This window comes from Rutilus rutilus, assembly GCF_951802725.1.
Source record: "Rutilus rutilus genome assembly, chromosome: 12".
NCBI lineage: Eukaryota > Metazoa > Chordata > Actinopteri > Cypriniformes > Leuciscidae > Rutilus > Rutilus rutilus.
This window is the reverse complement of record NC_140217.1, coordinates 32,214,658-32,233,710: the sequence shown is the minus strand read 5'-3', so window position 1 is coordinate 32,233,710 and position 19,053 is coordinate 32,214,658. Positions and strand designations below refer to the sequence as shown.

Below are 19,053 nucleotides of genomic sequence, written 5' to 3'. Positions count from 1 at the left end.
ACTTATTGAGGGTGAGTATGTGGTGATGACTAAAGTTTCATTTTTGGGTTAACTATCCCGTTCAGACTGGTTTTGTGAACCGGTTCAACCGATGCATCGAAATGATCCGACCATAAAAGCTCAATATAATAGAAAATAATTTCAGGAACAATGTGACAAAAAGGTCCTCATGGTTAAAACTTATTATAGCGGCTGACAGGGATAAATAGGCTGACAGGGATAAATAAGATGTCAGGGATGCAGACACCAGTCTGTTTATCTTCCCAGAGCCCTAACTTTTAATGAAGGACGGTACAATTTGTTTTTGTTATCCACCGCACCTCCTTCATGTAACTAACAGTTACTATTCGAGTTCGGCAGCCTAGTACGCGCGCACCCTCTAGCGCTGCGCGTCCCCCGTATACTTCAGCGCGCTCGCGATTACTGCGGGTTCACTCGCTGCACGATGGCGGAGGGAGGCGGACCCGAGTCGGGTACCGCTTCGGACCCTGACGAGAAGCCGGTGATCACACAGACACCAGTACCGTCCACCGAGAGTCAAAAGCAGAGCATCGGTACACTGCTGAAAACGCCACTTCGAAAGGGAGACGAGTGGTAAGAGGTTTTTAAATAATGCCGAAATCAAGGCACGCTTGTCGGCATCAGCTCAGGCCTACTGACGGAGACACCGGCTGCCGGAAATCCCTTCACTAGCTGGGCTGTGGACAACCACCTGCTTCGCTAACACCCATAAACTAGCAGACTCCCGTTATTATCAAGGCGGTGTACACAGCAAGCGTGCGTTTTAATATAATAAAGATTTAACACTATTTATGTTGGTTAGAAAACGAGGAAGCTGTCTTGTAGCTAGTTAGCACAGATTAACCAGCCGTAGCCTCTTATTTCACCTCAACTGTCAAGGTTCTTCTGCTTAAATGTCTCCTTTATGTAATAATAAGACGTTTTCAGACACTTTAGTAACTGAAGGGTTGGTAAATAAACGCAACCACCCCGTTGTCGGTTATCAGTTCTCTGATAACAGCGTCAGGCATGTAAGGCACTTCATTAGCCGAGGCTAGTTAGCCAGGCTAGTTTGTGTTTCATTGCCGAGTTAAGTGTTATTTTCTGTCAGACGTCAACCTTATTTTAGAGGAACTGTCAAACTAGATTAAAATTACTGTCTAACTTCTCCCTGTGAAGTTGTGGGGAATACTAAGCTACCTAAACGAGTATTACAGTAAGGCTGTGCTTTGTCATGGCCTCTGGATAACACCCAGTCACTCACAATGTTGTTTGCCAGTAGAAGAGTTTATGACACTGATATTAAACACACACACACAAAATACATCTGGAATTAATGGAGCTTAAATGGCAAACACATTTCTACAATAATTAGCATGTAAACCCGTTAGTATATGAAAGTATTTGGATAACCTGTCCACTTTTATTTTGAAAACTGTGTGTAAGAAAAGCCTAGTGACTCACTCGAATGGACATTTAAATTTCAGTAGGATTAAAAGTACTTTCAGTATATAGACTTTTAATAAAAATAATTAATTTAATCAAGCAGGTAACAACTTGTGTTGTTAGTTAAGGTCGCTTTACTCTATTTTTAGATAGAGCTTCATAGTTTAATTAATTAATGAACATTTTGAAATAAACAGAGGCTAGTTTGCCCCATTTTCTTTTTTTTAAATCTAATGCCCAGTCTTTTCATTGAATTTAAAAGATGTTAGATGGAAAGTTATGAGACTGACAGCTTCTGTTACAATAAATGAATGGTAATGATTTCTCCACTACAGCGACAATAAACATCTCATTTTCTGTTTCACAGAAGAAAGTCATATCTTAGTAAGCAATGACAATTTTGACTAATGGGTGACCCATCCCTTTTAATTTGGACTTTTGACGTTTCTTATCAAACTATAATGTCTGTCCCTTGGCGGAGTGGAATCAAGTGCTAACAAGCTTATGTAGTGGAACAAGTTCCTACTTTGGATGAGATTAAGAAAGACCTTATTGACCTTACTAAATATCCTCATTGACTGCTCTATATTGGTAGATGTGTAACAACACAATTGATATTTGCTTTGCAATCAGTTTAGGCCTTACATTTTAGGAGACTAACACATTTGTTGTCCTTTTCCCGTGACTTTCACTGATCTCATTCTATTGTTCTACCTGTTTAGGTATTTGATTGACAGCCGGTGGTTCAAACAGTGGAAGAAATATGTGGGCTTTGACAGCTGGGATTTGTACAATGTTGGAGAGCACAATCTGTACCCGGGACCCATTGACAACTCTGGACTCTTTTCAGGTAATGAATGTTGAGTGTTGTGCCTATCTTTGCTTTGCCACACTCTCATAGATGGGTGTTGTGAAAAATGGGTTTATTTTGCCAGCAGTAAAACGTTCTTTTTTCGTTTTGTAATTATGATACTGGAGACATTTTTATTAGCTTTTAAAAATATGAATGCTTACTCCATTATGTATGTGAATATCTGATTCAAAGCTGTGTGGGTAATTTAATTTTAAGGTGCTTACAGACAGTGCTGGACTGGGACTAAAAAGTGGCTCTGGAATTTCTGGCACAGAGAGGCCCACGGTACCCGGTCCGCAACACACCAAACATAACACAACTGCTCATTTTCCGCAGAGCAATTTTTAACACCACTTACTACAGGGCTGCCCGATGGCCCGGGGCTTTTTTGCACATTTTTAAGCCTTGCCAATTTAAATATTTAAGCGCACGTAGACCCGAAAGTACCCACGTCTCTCAGTTTGGTACTCGTGCTGTATGAAAAGTTTTGTGCGCAGGAACACGCATTTCCAAAGCGCACACCCAGAACACCGCGTCCCACAGCGCACGGATACTTTCACGTCTTCCTGAGCTTGCACGGACAAATTGGCAAAAATATCATCGTAAACATAGCCAGTTAAACATTAAACGTAAACATCAAATGTTAACATGTGAGATATGCATATGTAACAGTATATTGGATCTGTGCAGCTCTTAAAGTGACAGCAGCCTAATATTCCTGTTTCTGTCTGTTTTTATGTTAATCAAACATAAGAGAGAAAAAAAATCTCTCACTGCTCTTGACTGAATAACTGTAATAAGGGTTAATCTATGTTTATACAGTGAAGACTATGCAGTGATATTTTACGTTTGATTACTATTTCTGTACCCTACCTGAAAATCTAGTTAAGACCTACATGAAAAACCTGAAAAGAACTTTTTTTTTTTTTTGTATATGTTTGTGCTGTTGTATTTATTTGTGCTATTGCTCGTAATTTGACTATTTGTTCTTATTTTATTACTGACTGTCTGTAACAATATTTAAATTATTATTATTAATTATTTATTACTTTTTTTGTGTGGTGGGGCCAGTGAAAACTTTGGCAGGGCAAGTAAAAATTTGAACCACTGGCCCAACCTCGCAAGTAGAAAAAATCCTTAGTGTTGAGCCCTGTACTAACTTAAAAATATAACAATAACGAAATATAAATGATTGAAATTTTTTTTTTAACTGAAATAAATTTATTTTTGTGCTTATTAAAATTAATAAATGAACAATAAATAAATAAATGCAGTTAGAATAACAAGACATTATAGTGTTGTTACCAATCAAATGAAATCAGACAGAATCCATCTTTGCACTGCAGAAGTGGCACGGAAGCTGCATCTGAAGTGGCATTTAGATGTTTCTACACAGACTGTTTACAATTGCATAAATGTAATAATATCTTTAAAAATATAATATGACATTTTATGAAATATGTAAATATGAAATTTTGGGGGGGGAAATTGAATCGAAACTAAAACCGCTGGGAAAACTCCCGGTGCTCCAGATGGCTAGTCCGCCCCTGCTTACCGAGTACATGTAGTTTTGACATTTCAGTCTTAAAGGGATAGTTCTTAATTTTTCACCCTCATGTCATCCAAAACTCAACTTTATTTCTTCAGTAGAACACTAAAGGAAATGTTTTTCCTTTCTCTTCCATAAATCACTATTAACCAGATAATTCATATCTTTTCATTTATTTATGAATCGGATCTTATTCTTTGAGTTTAGTTCACTGACTCAATGATCCAGAGACACAGCATTTCTTGAGTTAACAGCACGCTGGAGGGGAAGCTTGTCATTGATTAATTACTTAAATTGATGTTTATCACCCAAAGCTATCATGTGACTTTGGAAGACTTGGAATATAGTTGTGTTGGCATTTTTATTGGTGCTTTTCATTCTTTTTGAAGCTTGAAATCTCCTTCCAAAGCCACAAGTACATTTTCCAAAATCTATCCTTTGTGTTTTATTGAAGGAAGTACATTTTTCATATTTTCACCACGATTTTCTGAGCCTAGCATGGCTTATTCTGTTTGATAATACAGTGTAGTGTTTAAGGGTTCTAAAGTGTTTTTCTAACGATTTCCCCTTTTCTCTCTCTATCATAGATCACGAGTCCCAGACGTTGAAAGAGCATCTCATAGATGAGTTAGACTATGTTTTAGTGCCTACAGAGGCCTGGAATAAGCTGGTCAGCTGGTATGGCTGTCTGGAGGGTCAGAAACCCATCATCAGAAAGGTTCCCCCTATTTCTTTGTTTTGCTCTGTTGCTTTGTCTCTTTCTTTATTTGTGATGCTCATAATGTAGCATTATTTAAAATTTTTGCTTGCTATTTAAAATTGTATGTTTTTCAGATTGTGGTAGTCTCTTTGTATTTTATTTTCCTTTTTGATGCCTTTATTTACCCATGTCTGATATACATGAGTGATTAACACAGGCAGGGTTACATGGTTATATTATTTTCATGTGGTAATTGCATTTAAACAGTTACACAGTTAATGATTTAATTAAGGTATATTGAGTTGAGATGCTGATTGAAATGCTTTGAATGCTTTTCTTTTGCTATGTCTTTGTGAGTGTTAATTCATTGTTTTTGAAAATGTGTTTTCCAGGTTGTTGAACATGGAATGTTTGTGAAGCACTGTAAAGTGGAAGTGTATTTGCTTGAGCTGAACTTGTGTGAAAATGACAACATGGAAAAAGTTGTTACCCGCCATTTCAGCAAAGCAGACACTATAGGTATGAGATTCATAAGAAAATATCAGTTTTCCTCCTCAGTAGTATTTGCATCACTGATTTGATCCATTATCACCTTTAATGAAAACTAAAACTGTTCATTCATTTTAATTGTTTACAGCATTGTTTACATTGTTTACAGCATGTGTTTTTCCTTTCAGTTCTAACTCAAAATTGCTCTTATAAATTTTTTTTTTTTTTTTTTTTCTCTAGATACTATTGAGAAGGAAATGAGGACTTTATTCGACATCCCATCTGAAAAGGAAACTCGTCTTTGGAATAAATATATGAGTAACACTTATGAACAACTTAACAAGCTTGACAGCACTGTACAGGACGCAGGGCTTTTTCAGGGGCAGGTAAACCATGGCGCTTTATTTCATTCCAGTTGTGGTTGGTTTGAGGCTGATTGACATTTTCAGAGGGTTTATGAATTCACATCATCAATCTCATTTCATTCCTCAGGTGCTTGTTATAGAGAAGAAGAATGAGGATGGCACATGGCCCAGACAGACCTGCCATTCCAAGTATGTACATGCAGTTTAGGTTGTTCTCACACTTAAGCAGCTTAATGTTAAAAAGAACTCTGTAGTTTCAGAACTGGAGTAGTTTTAAATCATTTACTTTGTCTTGCCACTCGTTATTCTAAAATTGGTTTGAATAACCCTAACATAATTCTTTGATTTATGCCTAGGTCCAGTACTTCCACCTCTCGGAATTATACAACCTCCCCAAAACTTTCTTCGAACTCATCTGCTACCATATCCTCCACAATAACAAATGGGGATAGCAATAGCAACTCTGGCTACATGCTGAACAACAGTACTTCTGGCAACAGGTCAGCTTGAACATTATATAACATAAAACTATCTCAAATTACTCCACAGTTAGTTTAGTTCCTTACTGAAAGAATTTAAACAGGGAACTGAAACAAGGTTTCAGTTCAAGGTCAGGTTTCCTGCATTCAGCATTTAGTTGACCGATTGTGGTGGTCTAAATAGGTTTAAATTGTGCCGTTGACTCATAGTAAATGTCTTTGCTAACCCACCATATCTGTTGCAGATTGGGAAGTTATAACTCCTACAGCTCCTCTTACAGTTACAGAGAATCTGCCGCTCAACCAGGCCTCTGCGGTCTGAGCAACCTGGGCAACACCTGTTTCATGAACTCTGCCCTCCAGGTACTCAAGTGCATATGCATTGCATGTTTTGAAATCTGAAATTTGCTGTCTTTGCCCATATTGCACTTGGTTCAGCTGATGACCGTCGATAGAAAAAGATGCTTTTGGGCCCAGATGGTGTTATGACATCTAGCCAAACCCTTATTCTTTGATTGAGACAACTTTCCTTTTAATTCCAGTGCCTGAGCAATACTCCCCCTCTGACGGAATATTTCCTGGAGGACCGGTATGAGGCCGAGATCAACCGGGAAAATCCATTAGGGATGCGAGGGGAGATTGCAGAGGCCTACGCAGATCTGGTCAAACAGACGTGGCTTAGTCGGAGCAGTTACGTGGCTCCACGCACTTTTAAAGTGAGTGAATCTGTGTTTAAGTTACTCTGGAAGTCGATTTACATTTCCAACATACCCTTAATTTGAATGTTAAGTTTCTCCTCTCTCTGTTTAGACCCAGGTGGGTCGGTTTGCCCCGCAGTTCTCAGGGTACCAGCAACAAGACTCTCAGGAGCTACTGGCCTTTCTGCTGGACGGCCTACATGAGGATCTTAACCGTGTTAAGAAGAAGCCTTACCTGGCCCTGAGAGATGCTGAGGGACGGCCTGATGAGGTAAACCTCACTTCATGTGTAAACCACAAGAAGACATGTATTTTAGGTAAAAACCAAATTCAGAAGTAGTCAAAACGACCGGGATAAAGCTACAATGCTGCACAAGTCCTGAAAAGTGAAGCCAAAGCATTTTGATGGTCCCCTGGTGGCTGGCTGCAGTACAAGCCATAAACCCCACCCTCTCCATGTAATCGAATGTGACAGGAGGCAAACTAAAAAACCCAATTAACACTTAAAAAAAAAAATTTGCTAAGATTTTTTTGTCATTTTTGAGGCTCTAATCACGCAAATGTATGTTCAAGTGTTCATTGTTCCAATAAGTTTGGTTTTATTTGATGCTGTAAAAATGGGATGTAATGATTGACAGCTGAAAAATTTGGCCCTTAAACTGAAGAATGTTGCTTGACTTGTGGGTATCTCATTTGTCTGTAGATTGTAGCTAAGGAAGCATGGGCAAATCACCGGTTGCGGAACGATTCCATTATCGTGGACATCTTCCACGGCTTGTTCAAATCTACGCTGGTCTGCCCAGAATGCTCCAAAGTTTCCGTTACCTTTGACCCCTTCTGCTACCTCACGCTGCCCCTGCCCATGAAAAAGGATCGCACTATGGAGGTGTTCCTGGTCCGCACTGACCCGCAGTTCAGACCCATGCAAGTAAGACCCGTTTTCCTGAAAACACTCAGGCACAGGTTTTAATTTTAAGATGTTGGCTAAAAGATCCATTTGTTATCTTCCAGTACCGTGTAGTGGTTCCCAAAATGGGTGTTGTAGCAGACCTGTGCAGTGCTTTGGCCAAGCTATCTGGACTTCCTTCAGACAATGTAAGACTTTTTCTGTTCCTAGCATTTCAACCTAACAATCACCTTTCCATTATTTATGATTCTTAAAGAGAGAGTTCTCTCAAAAATAGAAAAATTGTCCGGCTGTTCCAAACCCCTATAGCTTTCTTGAAATAAAGCATGTACATTTTAGTGCGTTTTTTTTTCTTTTGGAGATTGAGAGGACTAGGGCCCCGTCCACACTACTGCGTTTTCGTTTAAAAACGGAGACCTTTTGCTACGTTTGCACCTCCCGTCCACGCAAAAACGGAGACCCAAAACGGAGAAGTTTAGAAACGCTGCCGACCCGTTTTTCGTTTTGAATCTCCGGAGGGCGTTTTAGTGTGGACGGGTCAAAACGGAGGACTTTAGAAACGATGACATAGTAGAGGCTCACGCTCGGATCTATGATTGGGTGTCATCAGTCATGGCGTAGGCTATATCTTTTCTAGCAGCTGTTGTGCAAGTAAATTCTGCATTTTACAATGCTAACTGCCTACATACGCCGGAGGCAAGCTATTATTCGAGCGATCTGTGACAATTCCCGGTAAAATAGTGACAATGTGACAATTCCCGTGTGCAACTGACAATTCCCGATAAAATAGTTTACGTTTGACAATTCCCGGTATCGACCGTGTACATGGAGCGTCGGTTTTGGGTTAACCCGGGAAGAACCAGCGCATGGTGGGATAATTTTATCAATGAAGTTGTGTTTACACCGGCTCGCGCATGCCCAGTGTTGGTGAATGGTCACGTGATCCGCGTTTTCAGTCGTTTTAATGTGGACGGAGATCAATTCTAATACGCAGCTAAAACGCTGGTGTGGACGGAGATCGTATTCGTTTTAATTCTCCGTTTCTAAACGAAAACGCAGTAGTGTGGACTTAGTCTCTGTGTTCTTGCATTTAAGTGGAAAAGAACATTTCGTTTTGTGAAAAAAAAAAAAAGGCATGAATTTGAGACGTGGTAAATTATGGCTGTTTTCACTTTTGAATGAAAAATGTCTACTTGTGTCTTCATAACATTGGTTTAAAGTTATAGTGGACAGTCTGAGATAGGGATGTCCCGATCCGATCCACGGCATCGGTATCGTGCCGATACTGGCCCAAAATGCTAGATCGGATATCGGAGGGGAGAAATTTTTTTATCCGATACCTATGATCCGATACCCATTAGGGGTGGAACGGTACGTATTCGTACAGTGAACGTACGTTCGGTGCATGGATTTTAAAATAAATCTCGCGCGCACATTAATTAATGTAATACGGAACTAACGTTACTGTTAGATACGCGCATATGCGGGTTCTTTAGGGACACCTAATCTGTAGCCCGCCTTAGCTCTGAATGCGCGTCTATATCACTTCAAACGCTCACTTTATCATTATACGCGCGCGGCGCGTCCTATTCGCTTTGAAAGCGCAAATGGATTCAAACTGTTCAAGCATCGAACTAGACGCGATAGACGCAAATTTGACGCTCTATTCGCGTTTGGTGTGAACGCAGCAAAATGAACAGGCTGCAATGTCAAGATTGCAATGCTGGAGTGTGTGTGTGTGTGTGTCAGAGAGGCACGGGCGCGATCGAACAGTGGAAACGAAACATAAAAACATACTCCGTCATTTTCTTACAGGACATCATTAAAACTGCAAAAAGTGTTTAGCCTGCTTATATTTGTGTAAAACACAACATTGTGCTTTTGTCAAACTGTAAACTCTTGTCAAACTGTAACTGTCACCCAACCAAAATCACACACACACACACACACACACACACACACACACACACACACACACACACACACACACACACACACACACACACACACACACACACACACACACACACACACACACACACACACACACACACACACACACTGTTTAAAAGCAAAAATGATCTCATCTTTTGGACATTCATCATTGCATTGGTTTTCATTTCTTGTCCTAAAACAGAGCACTAATCTGTTTATTTTTAAGTTGCACATTCTACATTGAATAAAAAAGAAAATCAAATGTGTTTTTTAAAAAGTAGTATTATTTTATACAGAAATAAATTATTTATAATTCAGATGAGAATAAAGTTAAAGTTACTTAAAATTTTAAGGAAACAAATGTATTGATCTGAAATATAGCAAATTAATTTTAAATTCATTCAGGTTACCAAACATATCTCAAGGTCTTGAATAAAGGCTGGCAGTCTTTCATTATCAGCTGTTGTTGTGGACTATATACTGGAGAAGTATTTGTTCTCCATTTGAGAGAGATGTTTTTATGTGGCTAATTGAGCAAAGTGCTTCCATTATATTTTATTATTATTAGTATTAGTTCAAGAATAAAATAAAAATATCGGATTGATATCGGTATCGGCAAATAGCCAAAGCTGCGGCATCGGTATCGGTATCGGAAGTGAAAAAGTGGTATCGGGACATCCCTAGTCTGAGACTTTCCTGCTTTGTATTCCTGCTTTGACTCTTCTAGATGGTTGTGGCAGATGTTTACAATCACAGATTCCACAAAATCTACAAACGGGATGACGCTCTCAATCAAATAATGGAGAAGGATGACATTTTTGTGTAAGCCATCTCTTAAATTCTACTTACCAATACCATTCAAAAGTTTGGGGTCTGTAAGATTTGTAATGTTTTTGAAATAAGTCTCTTATGCTCATCAAGGCTGCTTTTATTCGATCATAAATAAAGTAAAAATCGTAATATTGTTTAAATTTTATTTGTTTTACGTAACTTTTTTTTTAACTGAATACATTTTAAAATGGCATTAATTCCTGTAATGGCAAAGCTGAATTTTCAGCAGCCAATAAGTTCAAAAGTAAAAATCTTACTGACCCTAAACTTTTGAATGCTCATGTTTGTTCATTAAATTGTATTACATACTATAGGTTTTGCCAGTTCAGCTGAGCTTGTTGTTGTTTTAGTGGTCTTTTACTGATTGTGTCTTTGTGGTTTAGTTATGAGGTGTTAGAGGAAGATAGTGAGAGGATGAACCTGCCGGTGTACTTCAGAGAGAGGCATGCTAAGCACAGTGGAGGCTCTTCAGGCACAATGCTCTTTGGCCAGCCTCTCCTCATAACCGTCCCACGCCACAACCTCACCGTGGATACCCTCTATGAGCGCGTGCTGGAGAGGATCGGGTTGGTATTCTGCTTTATTGGTTTATTCTAATGTTACACTGATTCTGTCATTTCACACTTGGTTGACATTTTATTCTCTCTTGTTTTAGGCGTTACGTTAAACGTTCACAGGGAACCATTACAGACAGCAGAGCATCTGCCTCAGCCACATCGTCTAGCAGCAGCCAATCACCAGAATGCCTCGCTTCAGTGTCCACTCACAGCACAGGGCTGAGTAGCTGCAGCAGCCCGGTTTCAGATGGAGCTTCCTGCAGCGCTGGATCCAACGGGAGCAACCACTCCAGCAACGGCCCCAATGGAGTCTGTGATGGTAGGACACTCCAACTTGTTATAGATCTCCCAAATGCTGTATTCATAGTCATCCATTTTAGATTTATTTATTTTTATATCCCCTCCAGACATCTGACACAGGTCTGATTTTGTTGTATCTGTGTTTTAGGCGATGAGGAAGCCATGGACCACCAGGAGAGTCCAGAACCAGAAAACAGCCACTCAGACACTGTGGATGGAGAGGAGGATTCTGAACCAGAGAATGGGCCCAATAGCAGCGGTGGAAAATCTTTTACTTCTCGGCCAAAACTCTTTTCTTTCAGCATGGTCAATTCCTACGGCACAGCCAACATCAGTTCTCTCCCGTTTGATGGCAATCTCCTAAAGCTCACAAGTAACTTTCAAATTTTTTACATTTCATGCAAAAAATGAATCGGGTGAATTATTAAATGTGAAACACGTTTTTGTCTAATGTGAACTCTTTAGGATCACTTGCATTATATCCTTAAGTCAAAACTGATAGAAATGCCTTTCTGCAGCTCACTCAACAGTAGCCATTGATTGGGACTCAGACACGAAGAAACTATGCTACGATGACCAGGAAGCTGAGGTAATGATCTCCGTTCCGCTAACTGTTCAAAACTACACAACTTTTTTAATGTTTGGCGTCAGTAAGGTTTATTTTATGCTCACCAAGTCTGCATTTATTTGACCAAAAATATAAATGGTAATATTGTGAAATATTACAATTTAAAGGAACCGTATGTAAGAAATGTATTTCAATTAATCATAAAATGGCCTTGATATGTCACTAGACATTAAGAAATCATGTTCATTTCAAATACTTGTATCACTGACAACAGTAGTCCGGCCAGGATATTGTCATTTAAAAGTGAAGTTGCAGCCCTCAACTGATGTTGATGTTGTCATGTTGTGTTTTGGCCTGATGCCCCACCCTCCACCTATCTATCAATCACGAAGTCAGTAGTGTTTCGGCATCCGGGTTGCCAGCTCTGCTCTAGTTACCACAGCAGCAGCTACAAACGTGTCGGATAAAAAATGTCTAACGTTACGAAACCTAAAAGACCTCGTTATGAATCCGAAATACGCAAAACATCTCTCATGAAGCATAAACATAATTAACAGAAAAAAAACGTACTGTGTAGAACTCCTCACTTGCCATTGGAAGCTCCTTGTAGCAGCCTACGTTCCTGAACAGGAATTCATGCTTGAATGTTAAAAACCCAGTCTGTCAGTAACGCTCTGGGGTGCGTTTCCCAAAAGCATCGTTAGCCGCAAGTTCCGTCGTTTTCAACATAGTTCAACGAGTCTGTGTTTCCCGAAACCATAGTTCTAACGAACATTCGCAAACAGCATCGCAAAGTTGTGTGGTTTGATCGACAGCTCTCGACCTGTGGTTGGAAGCATAGTTTCTTGTTTACATGACATGTGGACTCAATAAATCCTTATCTTGAGCCAAATAAGCAAGCTGACATTCAGTACGAGCTGTATCTTTTATTTCAAATACATACAAATGTAATTGCGTATTTTAGTTTGTCAAGAGATTTAAAGCGTCATTTTTGATGAGTGCGCATGTGCGAACGTGCTCTAGTACTTAAGAACGAGCCTATGATTGAATCTGGAAATAAAGCAAAATAACAGAGAAAAATTAGAAATAGTCCTCAGATGTCATGTCTGTAATTTATAGCAAAACAACTACCATTAATTCGATCTCAAACAGATTCATTAAAATTAGTTTTTACTCCACCACATGTGTGACTTCATTAACCAATGTGATTGAACGACCAGTTTGCTACAATACAGTTTCGGGAAACAGTCGTGACCATAGCCGTGAGTTTCAACCAAGCGGCAACCTTCCTGTCTCTCTCTTGAAACCAACACGGAAGTGATTTAAACTGCAATTCATCGGGTGGCCGCTAGAGACGGGCTCCAGAAGAGAGTCAATCCCATAGACCCCCCATGTTAAAATGCCCAACTTATCATCAAAATTTTTATAATTACAGCCTGGTGAAAAAAGTGGTTTTATATAGCTAATGTTGCCCTTCATGACAACTGTGAGGGGGGGTGAATTGTTTTATAACTCATCCATTTAAAATATATTAAATCTGAAAGTTCTGCATTATTAAGGGCGTGGCCACTTGAGTGACAGGTGGATTGCCGCTGCCGTCACTACTAGCTGTTTGTCTGCTGTCTGTCATTTTTGCCCATTTTCGTTTATCCGTGAGTGATGCGCGGTGACACGCTACCAAGATGGCGACTGCCGGCTCCGTCCACTTTGGGCTTCAAAAATGCTCTTCAGAAACCTACGGGTGACGTCACAGACACGCCCATATTTTTTTTTACAGTCTACGATTTCAACACACTAATGATGTTTTTTGCAAATGCATTGGGCAGGAATTATTTAAATGAGGAATATTGTGACGTGTACATTCCTGGAAGAAATCTCAAGACTATAATCAAGGCATTTCAGGGAGTTCAGAAACAGTTCTTACTGATAAAGAGAATAACTCCCTTTAGAATGGACTTTGTGCTTTGCAACTTTGCAGACCCTTTTTCATGCTCAAACAGTAACATAACACTAAAGAAAGTCCAAAAAAGGTGAAAAAGCATTATATATATTTTCAAAATCGACTAGTTGATGGGTTGTTTAAATGACTAGTTGATTAATCAATGTTGAGCAAGTAATTAGCGTCCAGTGAGATGTGACACAGTGGTCATCTGGTCAAAGATGTCTGTCATAATCCTCACAAAAATGGACTAGTCGACCATCTTTCCTTTCAGCTACCTGTGCTAAGTGTCCTCGGACATTAATGTGAAGTCTCTCCCCAGGCCTATGATAAACATGAGAGTATGCTACATGCTCAGAAGAAGAAGACCACAGTAGCTTTACGAGAATGCATCGAGCTCTTTACTACAATGGAGACCTTAGGAGAACATGACCCCTGGTGAGGAGCCCCTGCTTTCCAAGGTCAAATGTTTTACCAAAGTATAACCACATTTAGTGCAGTTGTCATGATGTGTATGTTTGCTGTGCTCCTCTGTAGGTACTGCCCCACGTGTAAGAAACACCAGCAGGCCACCAAGAAGTTTGACCTGTGGTCTCTCCCACGCATTCTGGTTGTACATCTGAAGCGTTTCTCTTACAACCGCTGCTGGAGAGACAAGCTCGACACGGTCGTGGACTTTCCAATTAGGTAAATCAGTTGTGAGACGACAGCTGCAGATTACAAAATTGAATGACAATCAGGATGGATGGATGGATGGATGGATGGATCAATGAAGTGTTGGATGGAGAGAGAGATATTTTAATTTATATAAATATTTATGTAATATATATGTATTATTATAATTGTTATTATTGCTATTTATTTAACTACTCTTAATGGTGTTCGTTCTAAATTATTTAATAGCTTAAAGGTTCTGTATGTAACTTTTTTTACTCTACTAAAGCATAAAAATACCATAATATGCTTGCAGATATTTAGGTCACATATTAGTTTCTCTGAAAAATACTTCTACAGCCAGTTATTTTACTTATTATTTTACACGTTCCGTGTTGTCAGTCAGGTTTTGTTTTAGTCAGTGTGATCTCGCCCACTGCCTGTTCACCCAATAGTATTTCGACACCCCGGGATGCCAGTTGGCAGGAAACGCAGTGTATCGCAGCCTTGGAAACGAGTGAACAAACTGGTCAGATTGCAGATTCCACACAACCTAAAAAGCCTCGGTATCCATCTAAAAATCTCTATGAACGGGAGCGCATTAAAACGTGGATAAATCAACTCATTAACATCCAGTTGTGAGACAAACTGGCAACCCGAGTGAGCGTTGAGTCTGAGGTGGAGGGACTGCAGTACCTGTTTCAACCACTAGGTGTCATTCTTACAGACAGCACCTTTAAAGCATGTAATCATTCTCCAAAGAGCATGGAATTTGTCCCTTAAATTAGTGTGTGCCCTCTTCATGTAAAGCGCTTCTGTTAATTTCCCACCAGATGGCGGCAAATTCTCTCCTCGCCCACACAGAAATAGGTTTTCATTGTCTTAGGCCAGTTTCGGGATGGCATCTGACTTCAGGTGTACATTTGTATTAGTACATTATTTATTATAAGTTAATTTTAGTTATAATGTAGCGTTCATTCGTTGCATACAGAATATTGACACTTCAGATACGAACAATGCCACACTTATGGGCAACTTGTTTTTCTCGCCATGATATTTGCCTTGAGCATTTGGCATTCATCCCATTTGGGTGCTCTAGGTCATCTCACTGAACAGGAAGCAGGAAAGAGTGTATAGGGATCAGGTGCATTGTATCAGGTGTCAGTTTCTGGGAAGCTGAGTCATGCTTGCCTGGACAGACAAACCCATGCATTGTTCGGTGTGGTAAATGGAGTAGACTAACACAGTACTGGTAGTCTAGTACATGGATGTATTGATTAAAAAAAAAAAAAAAAAAAAAATATTTGTATGTGGTTGAAATTCCAACAGACACTCTTTCTGTTTGCGATTTCATATTTGGTAGTTTGTGTTTTGAGAATAGCTTTTTTTTTTTAAACTTAAACTTCTGGAATTGTGATATTTTCATGTTTTTAAATGAATGTTAACTTTCTTACACAGGGACTTGAACATGTCAGAGTTTGTTTGCGACCCCAAAGCTGACCCATATGTCTATGACCTCATTGCTGTTTCCAACCATTATGGAGGAATGGGTGGAGGCCACTGTAAGTCACTCTTACTGCTTGTCTCCCATTATTTCAGAACTCTGTAATTCCCTTTTAGTGAAATCACATTCTATTGTCCTTAATCTTTTTATTCTTTCTTTTGCAATCATATCGCTACATAACTGGCCAACTCACAGGTTGTGTCAGCAGCCTTTTATTTGCCCTTTATCACTTATTCTTCCTTTCAACTCGGATATCTCATGTTTGATAGATTTCTACAGAAACTTAAACACCGAGTTGATCATTTACATATTTGTCATTGTATTGCTGCCTGGAAACGATCATTTAGTTTTTGGATTACGCAAGTTCAGCGGTTGAGCAATACGTTTCATTCATCTTGCAGACACAGCATACGGCAAGAACAAGATGGATGGAAAATGGTATTACTTTGACGACAGCAGTGTGTCTGCTGCTACCGAGGATCAGATTGTGGTGAGACTCTTTAAACTTCTACTCTTTCCCTTTTATTAAAATATATACTTTGCCATCCTTTCCAGACTCATAAAGCATTCCTGTGGTTAATGAATCTCAAAGAAGACTTTGTCGTCCCATAAAGGACGGTTTGTACACTGACTCAAAATTGTCTCTTTTTGTTCTCCACAGACTAAAGCAGCCTACGTGCTTTTTTACCAACGTAGAGACGCAGACACACCGTCCAAATCCACCCCTTCCGCATCACTAGGCGGAGCTTCAGAGACCCCGGACGACCACATGGACACCAACTGATTTTCTTTTAGTCTTTCAAGGACTGGCACTGAAACAAAAACTACATAAAGATGAAATCAGCAATGCATCGACGCACATCCCTGGCTACTTCAGTGACTATTAAAGGCTCACAAACAGGCCCTCTGTTTTTAGCTTTATTTTATTTTATTTTCTTTCACACATGCGTCTTTATCAAGAGCCAAAAAAGAATATTAATAATAAATAAAGAGAATTTTAGTTTGAAGCGTGACATGAAAGACTTTATTCTTGGACCTCGATGCCTGCTGATTATAGAAACTTGTTTCTTTTAGTCTGAAATGAGAATGAGGGTAAAACGGCAATATAACCTCTCTTTGGACGACATGAATGTTAGGTGAAATAGATCAGGAGAGGGGAAATGCCTAAAAATAGACTATGTATGCAACATTACGCTTCTCTGAAATGTTAAATTATGCCTCTACCCACTCACGTTGGACTCTAGCTATCAGCATCTTGTAACATGTGCCTCCTGTGAAAAATAGACTCTCTGTGTTTAATAACTTAAGCGTGTGGTGACAAGCACAGAGATTCTCTCAGAGAAGCTTGCGCTCTTATATTAAATATTGTCTCCAGGTTTCCTTTATCCTATCACAAGCCACAAGTTTTGTTAAATATGCCATGCGGGAGAGTGTTGTCTTGAAATATTTCAACTTCAGAGCTGCTTAATAACTACTATATCACAATGTTAGGTTTATTATCATGATGTTTATTTAGGGCGAGGCTGATCTCTAATATATTCACACACAGCCTTCACACCCCAAAAACTGTGCAAAGGGAAGCTTAAGAATCAGTGGAACAAGTGAACGTAAGTCACGGTCGTGCCCCAAAACAGTTCCAAAGCTTCTCATTTGTGATCTGATGGTTTGTGCTTTAATAATACTCCCTTTTTTTTTTTTTCTCTCTCTTTATGGTGGATGTTTCTCTCTAAATGGCTTCAGTCCAGAGAAATATGGAGTCTGCTTGTAACACTTGAACAGGTATATGTACACAACAAAGAGGAACACAAAGAATGGCCATTGTTTTGATTAAGAACAGCCTTAAAGATACAGCTGTCATTATTACATGAAGGTGGGGACATCTGCCCTGTGTTTAGATGTGGCGTCATGTGTGTCGGATGACGACTCAAGACGAGTGCTTCATGCTGCTTCGTTCATGCTACACAAAGCATATTCTATTTTCTGTGTGACAAAACAGCATGCAAATTTTGAAATCTGCAAAATGATAACTAGATGGTTGTTCCTGGTGTTTACCTTTCTATGGTATTAGCATTCACTGACTGGTAAATCCACTGTTGTTATGGAAAAACAGCTATGAAATTTAGGACTTGACCTGATCATTGACTCAAGCTATCCCCCCCGCAGCTCCTACATCAGTAAAACATTCATCTAAACATTTTTGTTTTTGTAATTTCATAGACCTTTCTTGCATAGATGTACATTTATCATAATCTGGGGCACAGTACATAGCTGCTTTGTGTTCTATTTATCATGCCAAGATGTGCAACACCAGATTTTGATTAAGCCTATTTGAATTGAAAATATAATAAAATGTGGAAGCCTGATTATAATGGCTTTTTGTTTTTTTCTTTTACAAGTTTAGTTTAAGCCAGTCAGTTTGTTTCAGATTAATTATGAATCCTAATCTACAGCATCAGTCTCACTCACCTACCTATTATTTCTGTTTTACATTATTTTGAATAATACTTGCATTCCTGTAACTCAAACAAGTAGCGTTGCACTAGCAATGCCAAAGGTTTGATTCCCATGGAATGCAAAAACTGCTCGAAATTGGTAAACCTTGAATGCAATGCAAGTTGCTTTGGATAAAACATCTGAATAATGCATAAATGTAATTGCAAAATTATTGGCAGGAAAGACTCACACATCTAAGAGCCAACAGTTTTGAGAGTACATTGGGAAATGGTATTGATTTTGGCTGATGTAAATAGAAATGGGTGTATATGAATGTTTGCAATGGTTATTTAATAACGTGTGCATTAAGGTTATTATAGTTATGTTTATTGACTAATGTCAGGACATAAGTTTGGAATAATTCAGATTTTTAAAATGTTTTTGAAAGAAGTCTCTTATGTTCACCAAGGCTGCATTTATTTGATAAAAATACATTAAAAACAGTAATATTGTGAAATATTATTACTATTTAAAAAAACTGTTTCTATGTATTTTAAAATGAAACATTCCTTTGATGGCAAAGCGGAGTTTTCCGCATCATTACTCCAGTCTTCAGTGTCACATGATCCTTCAGAAATCATTCTAATATGCTGATTTGGTGCTCAATTCTTATATTTTAGTTTTTCTAAATGAAATTTTTTTTTAAAAAGAGAATTTTTGAATTTGAAGGTTAAGTGCAGCTGCATGTAAACATGTTTGGTCTAGTAACTGCAGTGGGAAATTCTACTCCCAGCTCTCACACCCACACTAGAGATAAGTTTCCACTGGAGCTCATTAATACAGAAT

The 19,053-nt window shown here is 39.0% G+C and overlaps 1 protein-coding gene across 2 annotated transcripts; it reads left to right on the top strand.

The window, feature by feature from the left end:
• The first annotated feature begins 313 nt into the window (after positions 1 to 313).
• usp4 (ubiquitin specific peptidase 4 (proto-oncogene)) lies at positions 314 to 18,143 on the top strand. Of its 2 annotated transcripts, XR_014629447.1 has the most exons (23): positions 314 to 594; positions 2,169 to 2,296; positions 4,436 to 4,566; positions 4,941 to 5,067; positions 5,278 to 5,423; positions 5,530 to 5,591; positions 5,759 to 5,902; positions 6,127 to 6,244; positions 6,424 to 6,597; positions 6,692 to 6,850; positions 7,283 to 7,507; positions 7,591 to 7,674; positions 10,149 to 10,243; positions 10,636 to 10,818; positions 10,908 to 11,128; positions 11,258 to 11,482; positions 11,628 to 11,698; positions 13,939 to 14,054; positions 14,154 to 14,303; positions 15,729 to 15,832; positions 16,176 to 16,264; positions 16,436 to 17,381; positions 17,515 to 18,143. XR_014629447.1 is itself a non-coding variant. In XM_084426370.1 (22 exons), exons 1-22 carry the CDS (start codon positions 446 to 448, stop codon positions 16,556 to 16,558), a joined length of 3,024 nt encoding a protein of 1,007 aa, XP_084282496.1. In that variant the 5' UTR covers positions 314 to 445; the 3' UTR covers positions 16,559 to 18,143. The 2 variants fall into 2 exon arrangements, 1 of the variants encoding a protein (XP_084282496.1); XM_084426370.1 differs by having other exon boundaries at positions 16,436 to 18,143.
• Positions 18,144 to 19,053: the final 910 nt, after the last annotated feature.

Coding starts and splice junctions, on each gene's coding strand:
- usp4 (XM_084426370.1), top strand. CDS start 446: ATGGCGGAGGGAGGCGGACCCGAGTCGGGTACCGCTTCGGACCCTGAC. Junction 5,068..5,277: donor CAGCAAAGCAGACACTATAG/GTATGAGATTCA, acceptor TTTTTTCTCTAG/ATACTATTGAGAAGGAAATG. Junction 5,592..5,758: donor AGACAGACCTGCCATTCCAA/GTATGTACATGC, acceptor ATTTATGCCTAG/GTCCAGTACTTCCACCTCTC.